Source organism: Setaria italica, chromosome IX (genome assembly GCF_000263155.2).
Source record: "Setaria italica strain Yugu1 chromosome IX, Setaria_italica_v2.0, whole genome shotgun sequence".
Taxonomy (NCBI): domain Eukaryota; kingdom Viridiplantae; phylum Streptophyta; class Magnoliopsida; order Poales; family Poaceae; genus Setaria; species Setaria italica.
Window position 1 is genome coordinate 58,714,314 of NC_028458.1, and position 12,769 is coordinate 58,727,082.

The window sequence follows — 12,769 nt, forward strand, 5'->3', positions numbered from 1 at the left end:
GGCCTCTGCGGGTCGTCACGGGACGACCAACGCACGATGGACCCTCTCCACACCCTGGGAACGGGAGTGGCCGAGGCAGAGGTGGAAGCCGACCTCGACGCCGCCGTCAAAACGGGCTCCACCATCCCGGAAGCCGCCGGGCTCACCGATGGTCCCGGGGCACGCGCCCCTGGCCCCGTCGAAGCTGCCGCGGGCCCGCCAGTCAGCGCCACCGCCTCCGACGCGGGCACCGGAGCGAGCGTCCCCGTGGCCGCCTCGCCCTCCGTCTCGACTGTCGAGGCAGGCGTCCCCGCCCCCGTCGGGGCCTCTGGGGCCGGCACCTCTGCCTCCGCCGTCGGTGCCACCTCCGACGGGGCTCTCCGGGCGGAAGTCCCCGCCTCCGTCGCCACCGCCTCCTCTGTCGCAGCCGCCGGGGCAGGCGTCCCAGTCTCCCCCGCTGCCGCTGTCCCCGCCGTGGCCGCGGGGGCAGGCTCTCCTTCCTCCATCACCGCCACCATCCCCGTCGCGGCCGCTGGGACATCTGTCCCCATCTCCACCGCTTGTACCCAGGGGTGGATCTGGGCCCCGGGCTGCCCGGGCTGCATTGGGAGATATTGTTTCATTTTGTAGTTTTATAAGCTGGACATACCATTTAATTGTAAGGTATGTGACTCGATGTGATGAGATGAGATGAAACTCTCTAATCCCCAATGCTAGTTTCATCGAATTTCATAGTCTTGGAAACAATGTATACAGAGTTTCATCTTGATGAAACTACTTCCCTCTCTCTCTTCATAATTAGCATGACATGTCATCAAAATTGCTGATGTGTTGCATCATTAAATGAGAATGAAACTCCTATGAAACCCCCACTAAGAATAGCCTAAACCCAAAGGTCACTAAGCGGTGTCTGAAATTAAGATCAAATTTTTACGCTCATTCGGTCATACTATAGGAGACGTATGAACAAATACTAGAGGTCAAAGCCCGTAAACAGAAGACGACGAGAGGCAAGTACCTGGTAGCAGCGTCACGCGCGTCTTGCTCCCTGAACCACCGCAGCACACCCTCCCACTCGTCGGCCGGCATGTTGCGCAGTTGCGGGTGAGCAGCCATCAGCCGCCTCTTCTCCGCCTTGTCAAGCAGCACACCGACGAAGGAACACAGCGCGGCATAGGCGGAGGACAGCACGGATCCCATCGCCGTGGTTCAGCTCGATCCGGTCTCTGCAAACACTCGAGCGAGCGAGCGATCGCGCAACGGAACAGGATCGGTCTCGTCTATTTGCAGATTGATCTCTCTCTATCATGTCCAATTTATAGGGGAAGGGAAGCCATCGGAGAAGGCTCAAGAAACCACGCTGCTGCAGTCCGCTTTTTGGATTCCGATTCTGATTGGATTAGTCCTTCGTTCCAATCCCTGGTGAGTGGTGACCGAATCGGGGTGTGGAGGCCGGCGGCGAGATTAGAGGAGGTAGGTAGGAGAGGCCGAGAGGGCTAGCCGATGAGGTGGGACCGTGGGAGGAGCGAGCCTGTGGGCCTGTGGAGGCGCTGAACGGGAAGGATCGCCACGGCTCAATGCTAGACCTCTTCTCGCAGGCAGATTTGGCTATTACTCGTATTTTAAACACTTAAAAATAACATATTTGAAATTTTATATATCTCTAATTTTGGAGTCGCGAATCAAAAACCTTCCTACTTGATTACAAAACGTTGACATGCTATATTCCAAATTTCCAACGTATCTCTATTAAATGACATATCTCCAACGTATTTCCAACGCAATTTTACCTTCAAGGATATAACATGCCTGATTCTATGGTTCTCTTCTTTATGCCCATAAAATTTGACTAATTACATTTGTATGTCCAAAAATATCAACAGAGGGGGAAAAAAGTGAGCCCAATCCTTAACGCTTGCGTTCATCCATGCATCAAGGCAACAACTGTAGTGCGTTTATAAAAAAAGAGATAAGAAAGATAGCATTTCGAGTTATATTAACTTAGTTGTCCCATGTGAGCATGCATTGTCGGAGAGTGTGCATTGCAACACCTAGAATTTTCCTATCTTATACATCATCTAACAACCTACTCATCAACTTACATGACATATTTTTTGTGACCTATATGTATCCATTGTATGTAGGGTATGTACTATGAACACTACATTTTACCTCTATTTTCTTTTTCATAACAAGCGCAATTAACCAACCACGAAACAGCCAAGAACGGAAAACCACGTCACCCTTCACCCTCCGTTGCACATCCACCGACTCCAGCTAACCCCTTGTTTACTTCACTCCCAACTCCCAACTTTGGCACTATGCAAAAAGAAGATTCCCCATCACATCAATCTTGCGGTACATGTATGGAGTACTAAATGTAGATGAAATTAAAAACTAATTGCACAGTTTTGTTGTACTTTGCGAGACGAATCTTTTGAGCCTAATTAGTCAATGTTTGGACAATAATTCACAAATACAAACGAAACGCTACAGTGTTACTACAGTAATTTGGCACCTTCCAAATTCGCAAGTAAACAAGGGCTAATTTCCATCCTCATAAATAGCTCCCAGGCTCTCCTGAATTAACAACGACGCCTTCCACGTATTCCCACTCCGCCCCCTTCGTTCTCCCAGAATTCGCGAAGCAGTCCCTCCGCCCCGACTTTCGTCAGGCTTTTCCCGCCGGGATGGCCTCCGGTTCAGGAAAGAACCAAGAAGGCAACCAAACCGAAGAACCGGTCGAGAGCGAGGAGTCCAACGCCGCCACCGCCACCGCCACCGCCGCGGCCGCAGAGCCGCCTCCCCCCGCTCCGCCCTCCGAGCGCCTCCAAGAACGGGCCCATGGGTCACCGGAAGCCGGAGGCCGGAATTCCTTCGCTGCCACCGCCGCGGAGGCAGCGGCTGCGGCCCAGCGGAAAGGCACGGGGATCGGGGCTCCTTCCTGCCGGCGCTACGCGGGCGGCAAGCCCCCACTCCCGCCCCTGGCCCCCTCCGTCTCGAGAGCAAGGGAGCCGAAGTCCGCGACCGGCAAGCCCCCACTCCCGCCCCGCGCCGTCCGCGCCTCGAAATCGAAAGGTAAGAAGCCGATGTCCGACGCGGAGGTGGTGAAGAGCGGCATGGAGGTGAGGGCTAAGTGGAAGGATATGAGGGAAGGGCGAATGTATATGAAGGACGTGCTCGACGAGCTGTTGGAGGAGAGCAAGGCGAACGCGGATATTGACCAGGAAGACGAGCCGGAGGGAACGGCGATGCAACAGGAGCAGGTGCGGTTTCTTGGATCTTTCGACTGCGTTCTTGAGTGATTCCTGCTTGCTTGTGATTTGGGAAATCGAATCCTACCGTTCTTGAGGACCTTGGGGAGGATTTAGTGGCTGGAGCCAAGGAATTGTGTGGCATCCGAGATTGGGGACTTTGTCTTTCTGTTCTTCTTGCACTAGCAACGATCTTTCAGTGACTATGTAGGTGCGCGTTCTTGCGCTGTTGTATTCAACTCTTCTTGCACTGTTTAGTTTAATGTCTGAAACTGGCATGGAAGCCCCAAAGCATAAATGTGAATAGGTGACAAGACTGGATAAGTTTTGGTTTTCTTTTTTCTGCTCCCTTGTTGGAATATTTGACTTCGATGTTAATTCTGGAACAGGTGAAGTCAGCAACAATATGGCCTGAAAATTATTACAAGGGATCGATCTGGAGAAAGGTATTACATGACTGTATATTTCTTACATTTTTACTTGTAATTGGTGGCTGGTGCGAGCAGTCTTGTAACAATTTGTGTTTGAGATGTGGGGTTGGGATCTCTCTGTCTTCCAATATGAAATCTTGAGATGATAAAGTTAATTGTGGCAAGAAATCATGTACAAAATGGTGTAGGATCAGAGGGTAGAGATAAAAGCATGGGCAAATGCTACTGAATTCAGTTTCTGTCCATCCCAGATTAGATGATTGTTGGTTACTCATAGGCCCTCTTGTGATCTGATATGGAATTTCAAGAAAATAAATGATGTTGTTGTGATGTGTTCTAAAATCTCTAAAAACTCTAAGGTGTTATTACCTGCATTGATTTAATTAACGGCCAGTGTTTGGCTTATTCTTCATTTTACGACAAAATGTAATGGTATATTGAGGGCAATATCCTGGTTGCCGTGTTGGTAAGACAACAAGTCAACTTGAAGCCAAGTATACATGATTTAGTGTTGATGAATGGTCTAACAGTCTGAAGTTACAGTATCATTAGCAATATAGACAATTTTCAGATAAATTTCTTTGAAATTTCTGTAGTACCATTTTAAAAAGTCACATTGCCTTTCAATTGTTTCCTTGTGCAAAATGTTTCATCTTGTCATTAATTATTCACTGTTGCTGCTAGTTCTGGCAGAAATTGTGAATTTTAACCCATTTTCTGTTGAAAAGTTTTTGGACAGGATAGGAATCTCCGACCTAAATTCCAGAATAGCGAATCCCGATGTGAACTACGAGGTTTGACTCCTATACTATTTATGCGCCTCTTCTAATTGATAGTATTCGCATTGGATGGCAATTGGACCTAATTGTCTTTGAATTTCTATTGAACTTAGGAAATGTGGTATATGCTCTCTTTTTTTCTTCACTGAACAACAACCAGTCGGTATCAGCGAAGACATTACATTTTTCTAGTGGCTTAAGCTTTTCTTATAATGTGGAAACCTGACAACATAACAAATTAAAATTCCTTTTAAGATCTGTTGCTTCCTGGTTCAGATCATTTTGATTTGAATTCCTTTGTTCTTCTGTTTGTGCAGACAATCCCTATGTTCGACGTCATTAGGCATTACAGGCTCCTTGAAATGGTTGCTGGACGAGGAGTGGAATTTCATTCAAATGCACTGAACCTTCGTCGCACCTATTCTGAATTTAGGCCAGTGCGTGGAGATGGAGAGTGTTTCTACAGGAGCTTCATATTTTCCTACCTCGTAATGTCCCTCCCCCCTTTCCTTAGAATACGATTCATGTTTAGTGGTTCACACTCCGATTTGTGTCACTGAAAAACAGGAGCAAGTTCTTGATAGGCAGGATACACATGAGGAACATCGTCTTCTTGTTGCTGTTAAAGAAGTGGCTAGGCAACATGAGCGCCTTGGGTGGGCCTCCGAATTTTCCAGAAGCCACAAAGTAAGCTCGCGTTTCTTCACATTTGTTATTTCTGAGATAAACATGTTAACAGATGATTTTCTTCAAGTTATATCAAGCTACAAGCTGGATCTGGCCTCTCACTTTCCTTTTTTTTCTTTCATCATTTGCAGGATGTGCACCATTGTTTCACAGTAGTGGCATAGTTACATGCCATCAGCATTTTACACCCTGTTGACATATCTTCGAATTTAAATTTATTGAAAATGTAACAATCTAATGCTAATAGGAATACATGTTGAGATAAGTTTACTTTCACAGAACAGCAATAATGAGATAAAATTAGAGACATTAAAGGGCTGCTTTGTGTGGTCATCTGATCATCAGATCATAAATGTTTAATTTTACCTACTTGCTTATATAATCTTGTCTTTCTCAACTAATATCTTAACAGTTGTTGTTTACTGGTAGAAGCTTCAAAGATGAGTCTTATGATGTTCATATCTGTTCATACCTTGCTATAAACGGTCAGTATTGTGTAAGTATTATTGCAATATATAGTGTTTATCTGATTATCTGATTCTTTTAGGAATTTAAGAAGCTGATAAAGAAAGTAATGAGATGGAAGAGACACAGCAGATGGAAGCACGTACAAACAACTAACAGGTTCTAATATGTTTTATTTTCTGCAATTCCATCAGAGTTTTTCTGCCAATGAATTTCACGTAGTTAACTGAACATTTGCCCTTTTTCAGCTACCGCAAAAAGAAACTTCTTCAGTACTTCAACAGCTATGACAAGACGAACGACAGTGAGTAAAAAGCCCCTCCCCCCTGTGTACCAAGATTTCCTTCCTCCACTTCTATCATAACTCAATATTCCAACACATCACATTTTGTTGGTCAGTCTTCGCTTTCCTCGGATTGGTAGCAGCTATCTGGATATCCTCGCACAGTGACGAGTTCGAACCACTTATCCGTGAGGTCAACATTCTCACAGATGTAAGTATCGCCACTACTTTCCCTTGGGTTCTTGCACTACTTCGTTCTGAATCTAAATTGCTAATGCATCTGTTTGAGAAAACCTGACATTACCTCTTTAAAAACAGTGGTGCTTTGTCGAAGTTATACAGTCGAGGGTCCTCACAGATCATATTCAGATAACAGCACTTGTCAACGCACTTCGGGTGCCGCTGCGGGTGGAGTATCTGTTTCAAGAATTTGGTCAAGACCTCTACACTGGCGAAGGCTCCCAAGACACCATGCCAGGAAGCACGTGTTCGCCACGTCGTCATCATCAAGTACCCCTTGATCACAAAGTTCCTCAACTGACCATGCTATACACGAACCTGCAATGCAACATCTTCTTCCCCAGCCCGGATGCTATTATTGAGAACTTTCATCAGGAGAAAACAAAGGTACAGAGTCCATGTCTAGCCACTGATTAGACTGTTGCATTTATTTGACTTTGGTTACATTTGTCCCGCTGATTCAATTAAATTTCAAATTCTTTGTTTTCTTGCCGTTCTTGGAGTTTAAGAGAAGCTTTAAGGCCAAAGCAGTACAGGCTCTAGAGCTCCCACCTCCTCGGGATGGATCTATTTCATGCACCATCTGTGCTGCAGTAAGAATTGGCTGGTTGGGTTTCCTATCTGTCCGCAATTCAGTTCTCAGCTGGATTGCAGGCTGCTTTGGCAAACGACAACGGCCAACGCCGCCTTCTGAATTCAGTTGGATATCTGTAATGGGAAAGCCAATCCTTAATGAGGATGGTAAGTTCCACTAAACTTGCTTTTGTTTCCAGTTAACCCCATATTGATGTCGCTCTTAGATACATGGCTAATGACTGAACAAATGCGTTGCTTCTACGCGTCAGGAAGCTGCACAATTGCATCATGCACGATGTGCATCGAAGCACAACACAGGCTTGCTTTTGAGAGGGTAAATGGCAGAGGATCTTTTACTTTCAAAGCAAAGGTCCCTGCAGAACTTAAAAAGGCTTGCTCCAAGCGTGGAATTTGGAACCGCGAAGATGGGGCTGATATTCGTGAGATTCTGAAGGCGATTGCTCAAAAAGGCGGTGTGCTAACTGAACGCGTGCCTAATAATATCAAGCTACCAATAAGTGGTTATCATTGTTTGCATGATATCGGTGGCTTTCAGTTAATGAGGCTTATCTGTGCACATGGTCCCGTAATTGGAATACTATGGGCAGAACTTGATGATTATGACAGAGCCATTGGTGACATTGTTTATAGACGAACACCAATGGAGTATAGGTTTCCTAATTCTGGCGCCTACCATGCTGTTGTGTGCTTTGGCTACAAGTATGACCCTCAAAGGGAAGAACTGCACATACGAGTTATGGACAATCATGCTGAAGATGGTCCTCTCAGATGGATATCATTTGCAGCATTAGAGGAGTTTTACCTGCCTTTGATACCAGAACCTGTTGAACTTCATAAGTTACGCAGGAAGAAGAAAAGGGAAGAGCATAGTGTATCAGCCTATGTCACCCATAGTATGGTCACTTTGGAGAAGAAGCTCATGACGTGGATCAGATGCCGTGAGCTTGACAGGTTCTACAAGCCTAGGCAGCAAGATGTTTTTCTGCTGGACAATAAGTTGCGACATGGACCAGAGCACCGCCAGTCCCGGACAGCGACTTCTAACAAGAGGTAGAGAGCCTGACCAAGTCAAGACAAGGGAGGTAGCTGCAGTGGTGAGAAATCAGGTGAGAAGTGAGAACCCAAATCAACACACTGCTCGGGGAAACTGAGTCCGACTGCTGCCTGTGAGTATGATGAGCATTACTAAGTGAAAGAGGTAGATGGAGAATTAGGCATACACTGACGAGATAGATAGGCGTATACTTGTGTATACTTCTTCTGATGGCACAAACTGCTGGTGCCAATAGGATGATCTGTAGCTGCGCTGCTCCATTGTAAAGTCCCGACTTGGTACATTGATTCTTTTGTGAATTGTGATCACATTCTCTTAACTACTGCTTCCTGAGATAATTGATTCTTTTGTAAATTGTGATCACATTCTGTTAAGTACTAGCTTCTTGAGATAACTTTATTGTCTAACAGCTTGCTCTGTAACTCTGTTGAAGTAGTATAATGTTCATGCAGCTTAATACAGATCCCTGTTCGATCATAGTAGACTGCACTTTTCATGGCGTGGGTGGATTTCATTGCAGATACAAGAAATATATATACATACATACATATATATATATATACATATATATATATATATATGTATGTATGTATGTATGTATGTATGTATGTATGTATGTATGTATGTATACACACACATTTATGTTGATTATGCACAAAGGGTAAAATAGGGAAACAAGTAGTTTTGAATTCTCTAGGCCAGCCAAATGCCATGATCCAAGCAAGCCTCATGAACAGACTGCTCTTCTGGGTGCTTGCTCTGGATTACTACTTCTGTAAGTCCACTATATTATCCTGCTACCCTCTCATTTTGTTTGAGAGATCAATTTGGATTGTTTACTCCTGTGGTGAGTACTTTCTCTTATCTTAGGTTACTGCTGTTCTTGGCAATACTAATACTAATATTTTCGTGAGAAGAACACATACACCCATACAGTGATATAATTGCATTCAGCTACAATACTGCTGTTGTTGGGATCCATCTACTATTTTGTTTATAGAAGAAATATTCTTGCTGCTCCGTTCCCGCATCTTCCGCCGATCTTGCGATCTTCCAGCCTTGTTCGGTTGCATAGGGGTTGATAAGGATTGGTATGGCAGGAAACATAGTTCTAACTCTTTGCTATTTTTTTTGCCAATCACTTGGCAAAATACAAGCCGACAATACGAACCCAAAAGGTGGTTGCCAGCGAGATCAAGATTGATTTCAGACTCCTATAGATGTGTGGAAAATATGATGTACAAATGATAGAGGCCCGAAGCCTAGGAACAGAAGAAATTAAAGAACAAAAAGGCAACATCAAACTAATGTTTTAATCATGGTACGATAGGAACACAGATCACACGAACAAAAACACTTGCAGCTAATATAATACGTCTATCTCCCCTCAATTAAACATTTTTTGCCACCTTGTTCTTGTCAGCATCAACCCTTGCACGGATGCTTGTAATTGCAGCGCCGGGTCGGCCTCAGATCACGACCTCTCAACCTGAATATAGAGAGGATATCAATCAAAACGTGTTCGTATTACCATAATAAACATACTAAGATTCACTAGCTTTGCAAGCAATTGCACTCCTAATCAGAGAAGAAGACGATAGGTAAGTACCTGGCAGCAGCGTCACGCGCGTCTTCCTCCGTGTCTTGGTCCCTGAACCAACGCAGAAGATTCTCCCGCTCCTCGGCGCGCAGATGCGGGTAAGCAGCCATCATCCGCCACATCTCCACCTTGTCAAGCAGCGCGCCGACGAAGGAACACAGCGCGGCGTAGGTGGAGGACAGCACGGATCCCATCGCCGCGCTTCGGCTCGATGCGGTCTCTGCAGACACTCGAGCGAGCTAGGGCGGCTTGACTGCACAGGATCGGTCTCGTCGGTTCGCAGATTGGTCTCTCGATCCTGTCCAATTTATAGGGGAGAGGAAGCCGTGGTAATCAGATCTTGATTGGACTACCTAATAGAAAATGATGACTCCTTCAGAAAAACTAAATTATTCAAGTTCTTTTTACGAAAGAAGTCCCGCTCGGCCCGACGAGTCATCTACTAAAAAGGACCCTCCCCGCTGTGCGCCCCTCCTTGAATTATTCGATCATGCAATACTTTTTTAATACAAAGTACAAAATGCATTTCGACCCGTTGCAGTTCTCAATCATTTCGTGGCACCAGGTGTGGCTGAACCATCTACGATGGGGGGAGCGAAGGGAGGAAGATTAGATAAGAGAATACGCTCTCGCATCGCTTTTTTTAGAAAGCTCGAAGCGAGAAAAAGTGTTTGGCCCGCCAAAAAGAGGTTGATCCACTTCATTCGCCTGATGGTGAGATGGGAGGACGCAGGCAGAAGAGGCGGACATGGATAGGAAAAGATAAATTAAAGGGAAGGAAAAGAAGGAAAATAAGAAGAAGCACCTGAAATTAAGAATTCTCATATCGTAGTGTTAAATTTCAAAAGGTTTGCAAATTGGGTATCAAATAACAAAAGACATGCAGATTGGGACTCAAACAATGAAATCTCTCAATAAGGTGTGACTAAAACAATCGGGAACGGATGAGAAAACCCTCTAACCAGTTTTGATATTAGATTTTTTTATACGAAATCGAAGATGAAATCGGAAAGCTGGTCAGAAAAATGATAACGGGTAATTCAAGCTGTCAGAAACAAAGTAATTCGAATGGGAACATGTCAATAACAATCGGAAACCAATAATACGGACCGGGAACATCGATCCTTGTAACCACTCGAAACACTTAGCTCAACATAAATGATACAGATACATGAAGCATGCCCCCATACAATGAGGCATATCCAATCATAACCAGACAACAGATATAAACAACACAACAGTTCATACATGACATTCATAAATCATACGATAGTTCAGGTGCAACCGTTCAAGTTCATAAATCGACATGACGACATAAAACCAAGGTCCATAACTAAATGATCGGCTAATAGTAGCAGCCAACATAACATAGTCTGATACAGTGATCCATGGTCCATACACCAACTCCGTAGGTCCATACATAAAGTAGGCAGCCAAAAGAAAGGTCCCAACTCCAATTGCATTAGTCACAAGTCACAACAATTCACCAACAGCAACTACATACATGTCTTGCAATTCAAACTCCAAATCCCTTCAATTGAACCCCTTCACCTCCTCATCACTATCAGCAACTTCATCCTCCTAGTCAACAAGATAGACAATGAGGCAAAACAATTAACTAGTGAAGTTGTAATGACAAAATCTTTTGAAAAAAATAATATGAACTCATTTTACAATAATAGAACTTGCAAATATGTACCTCACACGCCAATTTTGTAGCAATGGCATCAAGAACTTTTAGGGCACCCATAATGGAACCAACTCTCCTATCTGAAATTGAAGGACAACAAAACATATATTAGCACAGTCAAGACATATGATCAATTTTGTTACAGAAAATTAAGGACAACAAGATAAATGTACCCTTTCTTGAAGCAGCGACCCAGTCCTCGGTGCGTATCAAAGTTTCAACTATTTCTAGATCAAGACGGCTTCGGAACGGATCAATTACACGACCACCAGCACTAAATGTGGATTTAGAAGCAACAATACAGACTTGAACTGCCAGCAGGTCCCGTGCAATTTGGGAAAGGACAGGATACTCATCTTTCTGGTTCTTCCACCAAGACAAAATATCAAACTTTCCACTAATCCTCAAAGGTGGATCAACCATGTACTTGTCCAGATCATTTAAGTTATCAATATCAGATCCACTTGATTCATACAAGAAATTTTCTAGTTCATCATCTTCATGGTCCACTAGCAAATATGATATATCACTAGGTTTTGTAGGCTGATCTACTCCACTCTTAGTTTTTGAAGAAGATGGTGCATAAGTTACATAGAATTGATACAATTTCTTAAGGGCATCATAAAATTCATCAAGATGGACTCGATATCCAAAACCATGAAACTTCTTCAAGTAGAATTCTACAAGCCCTTTTTGTACTTAGGATCTAGGAAGTATGCAACAGCAAGGGTAGTAGAGGACTTCTTCCAATATTTTTGAAACTTCTTACTCATAGAAGATGCCATTTCATAATAGTCAGATCTAGACTAGTGCACCAATCATCTAGTAAAAGCTTTATATCACAAAACCCTCTATAGAATAAATTTGTAGTTGGATATAAAGTACCAGAGAACAATTCTGTGAGGTCATAGAATTTCTTAAGGCATTGAAAAAGTTTGTATGCCTTGGCCCATTCACTAGAAGATGGAGAGATCTTTTCATACCTCCGACGATCTAATGACTTAAGCCTTATGAATGTTGCCTTGTAGTATAAGGCATCACGCAACATCAAATAGGTTGAATTCCATCTTGTTGCAGCATAAAGAGAGAGGCCCTTAGTTGTATCCAACCCACACTCAGTAGCTCTCTTCATGAGTTCCTCCCACTGCAAGGGGGATCCTTTAACAGCTAGAACAAGTGCTCTAATGTTGTCAATTGTATGTGCAATTACATTCAAACCATCCCTAGCAACCAAGTTCAGAATATGACAAGCACATCTCACATGAAAGAACAAACCATCACATACTAGTGATGCATTACCATCCATCTTGACATCAGCAATGATATGTTTGATTGCTACTTCATTTGCTGCTGCATTGTCCAAAGTCAAGGCAAACAATCTCTTCTCAATGTACCATTTAACCATGACCTCAGTAAAAATCTCAGACAACCTAGCACCAGTATGTCACCCTTCAACATGGAAGAAATTGACAATCCTTTTCTGAATGCACCACTCATCATCTATCCAATGCACCATGACACACATGTATCCCTTGTTTTGGTTAGAAGTCCACATATCCATAGTGGCACTAAAATGGCATTGGACAGTTTTGAAATATCCATACAACTTCTCCTTTTCTTTCAAGTACGTATTCATAATTTCTTTCCTGATTGTAACACGTGACTTTATAGGAAATCTAGGACGCAGAGATTTGATGAACTCAACGAAAT

The 12,769-nt window shown here is 43.9% G+C and overlaps 1 protein-coding gene across 4 annotated transcripts; it reads left to right on the top strand.

Moving 5' to 3' along the window:
• The first annotated feature begins 2,647 nt into the window (after nucleotides 1-2,647).
• Nucleotides 2,648-8,182, top strand: LOC101782843. Of its 4 annotated transcripts, XM_012849187.3 has the most exons (11): nucleotides 2,648-3,245; nucleotides 3,623-3,679; nucleotides 4,393-4,458; nucleotides 4,761-4,931; nucleotides 5,011-5,130; nucleotides 5,262-5,754; nucleotides 5,844-5,899; nucleotides 5,995-6,089; nucleotides 6,197-6,505; nucleotides 6,622-6,859; nucleotides 6,964-8,182. In XM_012849187.3, the coding sequence occupies exons 1-6, from the start codon at nucleotides 2,670-2,672 to the stop codon at nucleotides 5,292-5,294; spliced, it is 1,023 nt and encodes a 340-aa protein (XP_012704641.1). In that variant the 5' UTR covers nucleotides 2,648-2,669; the 3' UTR covers nucleotides 5,295-5,754; nucleotides 5,844-5,899; nucleotides 5,995-6,089; nucleotides 6,197-6,505; nucleotides 6,622-6,859; nucleotides 6,964-8,182. The 4 variants fall into 4 exon arrangements, with proteins under 4 accessions (XP_012704641.1, XP_022679195.1, XP_022679194.1 ...); XM_022823460.1 differs by lacking the exons at nucleotides 2,648-3,245; nucleotides 3,623-3,679; nucleotides 4,393-4,458; nucleotides 4,761-4,931; nucleotides 5,011-5,130 and having other exon boundaries at nucleotides 5,302-5,615; nucleotides 5,678-5,754; nucleotides 6,964-8,176; XM_022823459.1 differs by lacking the exons at nucleotides 2,648-3,245; nucleotides 3,623-3,679; nucleotides 4,393-4,458; nucleotides 4,761-4,931; nucleotides 5,011-5,130 and having other exon boundaries at nucleotides 5,302-5,754; nucleotides 6,964-8,176.
• Nucleotides 8,183-12,769: the final 4,587 nt, after the last annotated feature.

Bases quoted from the DNA above. Each gene is read 5' to 3' on its own strand.
- LOC101782843 (XM_022823459.1), top strand. From the start codon at position 5,705: ATGAGATGGAAGAGACACAGCAGATGGAAGCACGTACAAACAACTAAC. The intron at 5,900-5,994 runs GTGAGTAAAAAG...TTTGTTGGTCAG, and splicing joins CTATGACAAGACGAACGACA to TCTTCGCTTTCCTCGGATTG. The intron at 6,090-6,196 runs GTAAGTATCGCC...CTTTAAAAACAG, and splicing joins AGGTCAACATTCTCACAGAT to TGGTGCTTTGTCGAAGTTAT.